This window comes from Delphinus delphis, chromosome 19, assembly GCF_949987515.2.
Source record: "Delphinus delphis chromosome 19, mDelDel1.2, whole genome shotgun sequence".
In the NCBI taxonomy this organism is placed as follows: domain Eukaryota; kingdom Metazoa; phylum Chordata; class Mammalia; order Artiodactyla; family Delphinidae; genus Delphinus; species Delphinus delphis.
Genome location: NC_082701.1, coordinates 18,614,077 through 18,624,339, shown reverse-complemented (window position 1 = coordinate 18,624,339; position 10,263 = coordinate 18,614,077). Strand labels below are relative to the sequence as shown.

The 10,263-nt window shown below is 56.3% G+C and overlaps 2 protein-coding genes across 2 annotated transcripts; both read right to left on the bottom strand.

Moving 5' to 3' along the window:
- Window positions 1-285: 285 nt before the first annotated feature.
- Window positions 286-918, bottom strand: PPY (pancreatic polypeptide). Its single transcript, XM_059997617.1, has 2 exons — window positions 728-918; window positions 286-541 (listed from the first exon to the last, which is right to left on the bottom strand). Exons 1-2 carry the CDS (start codon window positions 916-918, stop codon window positions 286-288), a joined length of 447 nt encoding a protein of 148 aa, XP_059853600.1.
- A 7,633-nt stretch (window positions 919-8,551) lies between these two features.
- On the bottom strand, window positions 8,552-9,718 carry PYY (peptide YY). Its single transcript, XM_059996926.1, has 4 exons — window positions 9,705-9,718; window positions 9,101-9,288; window positions 8,931-9,011; window positions 8,552-8,780 (listed from the first exon to the last, which is right to left on the bottom strand). The coding sequence occupies exons 2-4, from the start codon at window positions 9,286-9,288 to the stop codon at window positions 8,756-8,758; spliced, it is 294 nt and encodes a 97-aa protein (XP_059852909.1). The 5' UTR covers window positions 9,705-9,718; the 3' UTR covers window positions 8,552-8,755.
- Between the last annotated feature and the right edge of the window lie 545 nt (window positions 9,719-10,263).

The window sequence follows — 10,263 nt, the reverse complement described above, 5'->3', positions numbered from 1 at the left end:
TGGAGAGGTTGAGCTGGATGGCTCTGATGACCCTACGGGCGTTCTGGATCATTCCTAACACCCTTGTTCCCTTCGCCTCCCCCTTGCCTCCCCCTTTCTTCCTGTGCATTTGGCCTGCCCCTGCCCCGACCTGGGGTCCCCAGAAACACAGAGAATGAGCCTATGACTTTGATGTGCTTTATTTAGCCTGCGTGGGAGCAGGGGGCAAGCTGCGGCCAGAGCAAAGGGTGCGGAAGGGCGAGCTGGGCCGGCACTGCCCTGGAGTCAGAGGGGCAGGAGGTGGCTTTACGAGTCCCTCGGGCTGAGCTGCCTGTGCGGAGAGGGCAGAGCGTGGCAGCATGAGTGGGGAGTCCTCGTGCCCTCGGAAGACCTCAGGCCAGCCCTAGGCCCCTGTTCTCCCCCACCCCTGACACACACCCCCGTTTCCGCCCCAGGCATCTGGACACACAGGGCAGGGAACCAAGCCCACCTGGGGGGAGCTGCGTGGGGGGAGCCACACTCCGAGAAGTCCAGCGCGCCTTCTTTGTCTCTTTTCCCATACCTGGGAGGGGAGAGGTAGCTGGGGCCAACGCTGTGCCGGGGTGCCAGCTCTCCGGCCTCGTGCCCACCCCTCGGCACCATCCCGCCCGGGGCACAGGGGCCCAGGCCAGATCAGTAGAGATGCTCTGCTTTCCCAAGAGCGTGAAAGGGTCTAGGGCAGGGGTCTCTCGCCCTCTCTCGCACACACCTGGGCCTGGTCAGCATGTTGATGTATCTGCGGAGCTCCGCTGCGTACTGGGCCATCTGCTCTGGCGTGGCATTGTCCCCCGGGTATACTGGCTCCAGCGGGGCCCCCCGGGCACCCAGTGGTGGTCGCAGCAACAGAGCCACGCCCGTGGACAGAAGCAGCAGGAAGAGGCAGCGGTGAGAGGCGGCCATCTGAGGGGCAAGGAGCAGGGAGACAGTGGTAGCACGGAGCCCTCCTGCCCAGCCCCAAGCCCGTCACCCGTTTCTCCAAGCCTGGGACGAAGAGCAAAGGGCTACTGGGACCTGACCACCCCTCCTCCTAGAGCCTGCCCTGGAGAGCACGACGGCCCCTCTCAGGAGCAGCGCAGCAGGCGGAGCTTAGCCAGGGCCCGGGCAGAGCAGAAAAGTGTAGCAGAGAAGGTGGGGCCGTGGGGCAAGAGACACAGGACTCATGACATCCAGGGCCTGACGGCTCTGAAGAGGCAGGTGCGGGGTGGGAGTTGGAGCAGAGGGGCTGCTGGGAAGTAGGGGCACACCCGCTCCCCTGCAGTTTGGGGGCACACAGAATGAACTTGTGAACCAAAGGGCAGGAATCCATTGCCTGTTGGTGTGCTGCGCTCCCACCCTCCCCAGCCTCCCCACCAGGGGTAGACATGCTGATGCGGGTCCTGGAGAGAACACCACAGCCCCTGTCGCTGTGAGCAAGAGGCCAGCCACACGCATGGACTTGTGTTCACAGCCACCATCCCCTGCCCCCCGCACATTTGCAGTCTTCTAGTCAGCGGCAGGCTGCTCTTCCAGGGTGCTGGATTTGTCCAGATGTAGAGCCGGACCCACGTAGGACCTCAGGCCTCCGGAGGCCCCCAGCCCTGCAAGGCACCGGCTCCTTCCCCACGTCCCAGCCCGAGCCCCTCAGAGCCCCCCGACCCCGAGCTCAGGACAGGCTGAGCACACTTACCCTAAATCCTGAGGGAGCGGGTGCCGGACCAAGCGGGTGCCTGCCTCAGGCTGGATGGATCCCCCTGCCCTCGGCCATAGCCCTTATATAGTCCTCAGCCCCCCAGAGTCCCCGCCTCCTGTCAGCCTCTCTCACTCCCCAGCCCTCAGCCCCTCCTCCCACCGTCTCCCGGGTGCCCACAACGACAGCGCTAGGGCCAGGTACAGGAGGGGAACAGGGAAGTGTTCTGGGTGCCACACTAGCGCATAATGGGTAAAAGTTATGGACAACAGTCTCCTGTAGGCCCCCCTCTGCCTTCGGGCACCAGAGCAGGCTTCGTTCAAGAAGGACGGGGTTCTGGGACATCAGGATAACTGGCAGGTTCTGATTACAGGCCTGGGAACAGCTCCACCTGCCTCCCAAGGATTAACCCAAATCCTCAAACAGATTCCCTCAGGGCGGAAATGGAGGCTGTGGCTCAGAGACTCCAGGGACGAAGACTGGAGACTCAGGACTTCCTTTCCAGTTTGTGATTAGAACAAGATGGGAACGGGGGAGATGCTTCAGGTAACCAGGGAATGTGGAAAGGAGTGGGGACCCAGGCAGGGAGAAACCCTCTCCCTGGCTGGTGTATAGGATGCAGAATGAGAACTGATGTGCCCCGGGGGGAGGGGGTTGCCAATATCTAGTAGCCGTTTCCCAGCTCCCCCATTCCAGGGAAGTGATAAAAACCAGCATCATTTGGAAAGCCTTGAATTTTCCAAAGTGTTCCCAGCTCAGTCACCTCAGTGAGTTCCTTCAACAACCCATTTTACAGATTCAGAAACTAAGTCTCAGAGACATTAAGTAACTAGCCTCAGGCCACATAACTAGTCAGTGGGAGATACAGGGTTTGAAACAAAGTCTAACTCCAAAATCTGGACTCTTCTAAGTAGGGCTGTTAAAATATTGCTATAATTTCCTGATTTTTGGCTGAGAAACATGAGGCTCACAGAGGCGAAGACACTAGCCCAAGATCACACAGTTGTCCAGGACTCAAGTTCTGGCTTAGATTCCCAACCCCACCAGTACCAGCAGCCCCACCCCCACCCCACCCCCAGGAACCTCTGAGTCTCCCCTACTCAGCGTCCCTTCCCCAGCCCCCTGCCCCCTCCCCAGCTCAGGCCAAAGAGCACAAGTGACTGTCTGAATAACTCAAAGAAGCCTGAGTAGGGAGCAAAGGACTTTTCACCCCTGAGGTTCTGCTGTCCCAGATCAGGACACCAAAAGAGTGTGTCAGGAGAGGATTTGGTTGTGGGGTGGGGGGGGCGGGGGGGTAAGGACTGGAGGTGATGCTGCAGGGACCTGAGCTTTGCTTTTCCTCAAGATAATGAGGATTAAGGAAGCCTCAGGAAACACCACTGTTCTGTCTTGTTCCTCTCAGTTCTGACTTCTGGCAACAAGAAGAACAATAATGCTTCACCCAACAACAACTTACATTCTGCAAAGCAAATATAGAGGTCGTTCGCTCTCCGCTAGCCCTGGCCCTTCTCTGGCCTCGGGATCCCACTTGGTAAAACAAGGGTGAATTAGTGGCTGGTCCCAGGAGGGCCTCTGGTGAAGCCAGCAGAGGCTGCAGGATGCCACCAGGGGGCGCCAGGCTCCAACCCTGGTTCAACAGGTCTGGTCTCCCACAGGACTGTAGTGCTGTGGGACGGTTCTGGCCACCACCCCGGTCAGCTCCCAACCCCTGCAGACAGATGGTAGACCTGGGGATTGACTCAAGTGCTGGGGCCATCTATAGTTTTGGCCTGTCACAGAGGGGACATAGCTTTGTCACAGCTTTGTCAGTGCCTAAGAAATGACAGTTACTCTACAAGGTCAGCTGAACCTACGGCTTTCGTTTTTCGCCTTTGCAAACAAGTGATTCCTCTTCTGGGTCCTCTCAGGGATGTTGTGACAACTGAGGAGGAAGGGGTAGTGGATGTGCTTTCTAAGCCGTATGGCCGTGTCCAGACGGGCGATGCTTCTCACTCACCTTCGTATATTCCCAGGGCTTGCCATGGAGCCCTGCTTGGAGAAGCACTAAGGACTTACCTGCAGACAGAGTAAGTGCAGGCGGAAGTGATCTCTCTCCCCCTGCCAAACCTTATGTCTCCGGGACGGGGACGATGGCCATTGGGCAGCGTTGGGGATGGCGTAAGGGCTCAATGAGACGAGGAGAGGAAGACCCCAGAAACACCTGGGGTCACTAGGTGAAGATGAGTGGACAGTAGCAAGGGGCACGGGGGTCCCCACATATGGGACTGCAAGAGCAGGAATTGGACCAGCTTTGCACCCTCCATACCCACCCCCTACAACAAGAGCTCCTCCAGAGCAGCCTGGGCCAACTCTTAGGCCAATGTCTTATTCCCACACTGGATGGCAGCAGGAGAGGTGGGGACAGCTAAGCTGTGGCCACCCCCAGATACCAGGAACCCAGGGGGTCCCCCATTCCCTGGGGAAACCCCTTGGGCTGAGGATTCTCACATACACCTTGGGCCCCTATCCCACCCCCTTAGGACCAACTCAGGCCCAACTAAGGGCTCAGGTCACTAATTTGGAACCCGGGCTCTGTCCCCACTTCCCTCCGCCCTGGAGACTCCATCTGCCTCCAGGGTCCCCTGCAGGCTCAGGAGTGCTCAATAGCTCTCCCTGCCCCCAGTGCCTGCAAAAGCAAATCCTATCATTGTCAGCTGGAATTTTTCCTGAAGAGGAAGGCTAAACCAATCCATATAATACAGTGTTGGGGGAGAGGGATGGATGAATGGGGAGGAAAGAAAAACGTAGGGGCTGGCTGTGGAAGGAGGGGAGTTTTTCCTTTGGGGTGGAAGGGAGCGATGCCAGAGCAGTTTTGAGATGGGTTAGGAGTGAGCAGGAGAAGAAAGGAAAAGAAGGGGGATACTCAAGCATGTGCCAGGCTATGCCGAGCTGACCTGTAGATTCAGCTCTCCTACTCACCAGTTCTGCCATTCATTAGCTGTGTGACCTTTAGCAACTTACCTCACCTCTCTGAGCCTTAAAGCAGGAACTATTATTATTATTTAAGGTGTAAGGATCCCTGTTTAACCAGTGAAGGAATAAATGCAGTGAAATGAAATGACTAGGCCAGTCACACAGCCAATGAATGGCAGAGATGGGACTCAAATCCAGATCTTTTTTTTTTTTTTCACATCCAGATCTTTTGTCCCTGAGGCTATTGCACCAACCGTGGGGTCCCTGCCCTTGAAGAACTCCTGGTGTGAGAACTCAGATTCGGGCTACAGATATACTCAGGGCAGACCAGGAAGGTTCCGAAGGAAATGAGGCTTGAGGTGGATGTGAGGAATGGTGAGGGGTGAGGGGATGCTATTTCACAGAAGCAGGGAGGTGGCAGCAGGACTGAGCGGCTCAGGGGCGCACATCAAGGAATCGTGGGAGATGCCACCAGAGGAGAAGGGGTGTGTATCATATCGGGAGTTTTGCATTTCTGGCAGAAGCATTTAGATTTAACAGTTAGTGGAATCAGAACAGGCACAGGGTGGGCTCTCTTACCTCTGTCCCTAACACTGTGGCCTCCTGTAAGTCTTTCCCCTTCTCTGGGCCTCGAAATTTCCATCTGCTCAATAAAGAGATAAGATCAAATGATTTCTAGATGATGTTCAAAGGAGATGGTGTTTGTAGCAGATTAGGCTAGCTGCCCCAATATCCACTCTCTCCTCCCTCCATCATAAAAGAGTTTAAAGCGGGTACATGGCCATTCAGCAGAAGACATCTCCTGGGCTGTTCTTGCAGTGAGGTAGGGCCATGTGACTAAGTTTTAAGCAATGAGATGAGAATTTGAGTGACTTGTGCCATTCTGTTTTTACCAGTGGATGTATCCCCCTGTGGCAAACGGCACCAACAGTGACCACAAAAATACTTCCTATCCCACAAGTAGTTCTACGATGAGGTCTAAGTCCCCTCTTTTTGAATGCAGGTAAACCTGTGACCGCTTGGACCAGTAGAGTATAGTGGAAAATGCTATGTGACTTCTGAGGCCAGGTCATAAAAGGCAATTGTTACGAGTTAAATTGTGGTCTGCTACCCCCCTTCCAATTCATATGTTGAAATCCTAACTTCCACTACCTCAGAATGTGACCTTATTTGGAAATAGCGTCATTGCAGATGTAAGTAATTAAGATGAGGTCATACTGGAGTAGGGCAGGCCCCTAATCTAACATGACTATTGTTATTATAAAAAGGGAAAGGGGACACGGGTTGGTGCCCCGGTCTGGGAGGATCCCACATGCCCCGGAGCGGCTGGGCCTGTGAGCCATGGCCGCTGAGCCTGTGCGTCCGGAGCCTGTGCTCCGCAATGGGAGAGGCCACAGCAGTGAGAGGCCCACGTACAGCAGAAAAAAAAAAAGGGAAATTTAGACACAGAAGCGGACACACATAGAGGGAAAATGATGTGAAGAGGCACAGAGTGAAGACACCCATCTAGAAACCAAAGAGAGAGGCCTGGAACAGATCCTTCCCTCACAGCCCTCAGAAGGAACCAACCCTGCCAAACACCTTGATCTGGCCTCCAGAACTGTTGTTAAACCACCCAGTTTGTGGTACTTTGTTACAGCAGCCTTAGCAAACTAATACAGCCATGCAGCCGCCTTCTGGTTCTCTTGGAGCATTCATTCTGGGGGAAACCAGCTACCGTGTAAGTCCAACTACCCCAAGACATGATGCTGGAGAGACCACATGTAGGTGCCAGGCTGGGATCACAGACGACAGCCAGCAGCACCTGCCAGACCCAGCCAACCTCTGACAGCCACTGCATGAGAGGCTCCAAGGGACAACTGCCTAGTCAAGCCCTTCCCAGTCCTGACACACAAAATCATGAGTAAATACAGTGGTTATTTAAGCCACTAAGTTATAGGATAACTTGTTACACAGCGTAATAACAAGCGCACCTCCTCTTTCTCCTTCTCTCCCTTCCCAGTGGCTAGAACATGGATGTGGTGATGGTGGGCCATCATCAGTCGTGTAGATGAGGGCGTGGGGAAGGCTCAGAATAGAAACCTGGGATGTTGGATGCCCCCATGGAGCAGAGATGCCGACTCCCCAGATGCCACTCGTATTTTATGTGGGAGAAAAATAAACTCCTTTCTTGTTTAAGCCATTTTTAATTCTGTCTCTATTTTAAAAGCCACATCAATACCCTGGCAATATAATGTATGTAAAACAAATAGCTCAGTGTCTAGCACATAAGTAAGTGCTTTTTTTTTTTTTTTTGGCCACCTGCGCAGCTTGCAGGATCTTAGTTCCATGACCAGGGATCGAACCTGGGCCCCTGCAGTGAAAGCACCGAGTCCTAACCACTGGACCACCAGGGAATTCCCAGTAAGCACTTTAAAAAAAAAAAAGTAGCTATTTATATTGTCGTCATTAATGTTACATCTAAGGTTCCCTCCAGCTCCAACACTGGTTGGGTTTGATCAGCAGTGGATTAACCACCTCTCAACACTCCCCCCAGTGGACGTGAGGCAAACCCACGTCACTGATGCTGAACCAGACACGTCAAACTGGGCAAAAATTGTCCGTGGTCATATAATTGATACCAGGGTTCTCTTCTATTAGCCTCAAACTGACCACGGCTCTCCCAAGCAGACCAACACACAGGGGACCATGGACGCCAACACAGATTCACATCCTCCCACTTCTCCAACCACAAAATGAACCAAAGCTTGTGGCAGCCATTGCGTGCTCCCATCCCACCTGTCCTGGGGCACGGGGTGGGAGGGGGAAGGGATAGAGTAGAGGAGAGAAGACAGGGGAAATTGTGATGGGAAGTGGGTCTCAGATAATGGCAATACTGTAGGGAGAGGAAACCAGAGAAATGAACTAACTCCACCCCCCAAGCAATCATGAAAGGCTTCTGGGATGAGGTGGCCACTACCCTGAAGCTGATCTCCAGACTGAAGAGAGGGAAAGGGATCTACAGGCAGGGGGAGTGGCCTGGGCAAGGGCTTAGAGCATTAGAGTCCACACAGCCTGTGACCTGACCAGGCCCTGGACCCGCTTTCATCTCACCCTTCTGCCCTATCTTCAGGGAGGCCGGAGGGCAGCTCAGGGGAGGGTAGGTGTTAGAGCCCCAGGGACTCCAAGGCAGGTTGTGTCTGAGCAGGGGCCTCTTCATGGCCTTGTCACAAGGAGGGCATGCTTAGTGACTTATCTACTGGGTGTAAATTCAGAAAGGGGAGGGCGGCTGCTGAGAGAAAGGGCAGCCTCCACACTCCCATCGCTCCACCTGCCCAGGGAACGGAGGTGTTAGAAATGACCCCTTCCCCCAGCACACACACCCACCTCACCCCCCAAATAACTCTCCCTCCACAGCCCCATCTTGGGTCCCATCTCCACCCCCAGCCACTACAGCCGGGGGGGTTAGTAATACACCACCTCGGGGTAACCGGGGTGTTGGTGTCAAGCCCACGCTCCCAACCACCTTCATCTTTGGGGGATGGGGGCACCTTTGTCTCCACCTGCTCTGCTGGGCTGCCTAGCATGCTCCTTTCCACACTCTTCACCCTTCAGCAACAATTCTTGCTGCTCCTCTCTACCCCCTTTGAAGAACTTCCAACCTGTCCCCACCCCACCGGACTAGAGAGTTCCAGAGGACCCTAGTCTGGATGCTATCCACCCCCCGCGCCGAGTGGCAGCGTTTTCTCTAAGCTCGGATCAGAGAGAGCCCCACCACCACTCCACCCCAGCCCTGGCCTGGGGCGCCTTTTGTCTCACGTGCCGTCTTCTATCCTCGCAGCTCTCTCGTCTCCACCCTCCACTCCCACCTGGATGCCACCTCCACGAAGGAGAAGGGAAAGGAAATAGAAACGCACGCTTTGCACGTCAGTGAAATTTGCTCTTTATTTAGGGACCAAGGAAGGACCACACACAGCCCTCCAGCCCAGGGGCGAGGGTACCGAGAAGTGGAATGAGGACCCCACCCCGAACCCTCCCCAGACGCAGCAAGCGGGAGAGGAATCCAGGTTCCGGGGTCAGGAGCAAACATGCAAATGAGGTTGGTGAATCAGCGTGTCTCTCAGGAGGCCTTGGGGGTCTTCACCACAGGTAGGCGCCTTCTGGTCTGTAGGAGGGAAAGGAAAAAGAATCACACGGAGCCCGGCGTCGGATCCGGGGAGGCGAGACTTGGGGAAAGTACTAGGTGGCGGTGCCAGGGTGGCAGTAGGACCAGGCCACGCTCCAGGAGACAGGGCGTGTGGTGGGGCGCTTTTACCGCGACTTGACGGGCCGGTCCTCGGGATCGGGGAAGAGCAGTTTGGAGAGGAGAGCTTCCGAGATGTCACGTTTCCCGTACCTGCGGGGCGGGGCCAGAGGTGGGCGGGGTCAGGCCCGGCCGCGCCCCTAGTGGCGACCCCGCCCCGCCCACCCCGCGCACGAGCTCACCTCTGCCGAGTGACCAGGTTGAGAAAGTGGCGCAGAGAGAGGTAGTAGCGCTTCAGCTCCTCCGGCGAGGCGTGTGCGCCGGGAGCCTCGGGTTTGGCGGGGTAGGCGTCGACCAGCGCCCCCAGGCAGAAGAGCAGGGCCAGCAGCACTGTGGCCATGGCGGGCCACGGCCTGCGCACCGTCACCATCTGGAGAAGGGGCACTGGAGTCAGCCCGAGCCTCTACCCCTGAGGCAGGAGGCTGAGGCTGCCGTGGGGCCCACGCTCCAGCGGCCTGTCTGGGGCTGGTACCCGACCAAGGGTCAGCCACCTGCTCGCTGTGTGTTCTCAGGCACTGCACCGTCTCTGGCCTCAGTCTCCTCATCTGTCAGAGGGGCATAAGCCCTGCCTGCCTCCACCCGTGTTACCCAGAAGAGTAGATGGAAGAAGAAGGCTATGCTGGCAATGGGGGCTTCCCCGCCTCTCTCCTTCCCACGTCGGCTGGCCCCCTTCCAATCCAGCTTCCCGCCACTCAGTCCCAGTTTCCCCCATCCTAGCCTCAGTTTCCCCACCAGATAGCCTGGGATCCCCAGCACCAGACCGTTCCTGGGTCCAAGGCCACTCACAGCGACAGCTCCAGAGGCGGAGATGATCAGGAGATGGAAGGCGAGAGGAGTCCCAAGGGCTGGGCTGCTGCAGGTCAGGCTGTGGCCTACTCAGCTCAGGGCTTTCCCTCCGGGGCTTATATCCAGGCCTGAAAAGGGAGGGGGAGCTGGAGGGGGGAGGGCTCTTCTTCCTTCCTCCCTCCACCCCAGGCCAGATCGCTGAGCTTACACCCAGACAGTGCGTGATGTCTCCACCTCCAAGGAGCCGGGGAGGGGGGGAGCTCCCACACTCGGACTCAAGGTACCTCTGGATAGGGTGCCTAGCCAGAGCCCCATCTTCACCCTACAGCCCCCCAACAGCAGGTCTAGCCTTCGGAGGAAGTGAAGCATTTGGATCTAGGTTCCTGGGATGACCCCCTAGGATCAGGGCTGAGATTCCATCTTTCCTAGCCTGTCCACAGGTGGGGGTGGGGGCTCGGGGGGGAAGGGGAGCAGGAAGCCAAACCCACTTTTTCCAGCCTGCGGGACCTGTGACCACTCCTTCCAAAAGCCAGCCTTTTCAGCCCCTGCTCTGTAATAT

Excerpts from the sequence above, each read along its gene's own strand:
- PPY (XM_059997617.1), bottom strand. The coding sequence starts at position 918 with ATGGCCGCCTCTCACCGCTGCCTCTTCCTGCTGCTTCTGTCCACGGGC. Across the intron at positions 542-727 it reads AACATGCTGACCAGGCCCAG|GTATGGGAAAAGAGACAAAG; the intron begins GTGTGTGCGAGA and ends CTCCCCTCCCAG.
- PYY (XM_059996926.1), bottom strand. The coding sequence starts at position 9,288 with ATGGTGACGGTGCGCAGGCCGTGGCCCGCCATGGCCACAGTGCTGCTG. Across the intron at positions 9,012-9,100 it reads AACCTGGTCACTCGGCAGAG|GTACGGGAAACGTGACATCT; the intron begins GTGAGCTCGTGC and ends CCCGCCCCGCAG. Across the intron at positions 8,781-8,930 it reads GACCGGCCCGTCAAGTCGCG|ACCAGAAGGCGCCTACCTGT; the intron begins GTAAAAGCGCCC and ends TCCCTCCTACAG.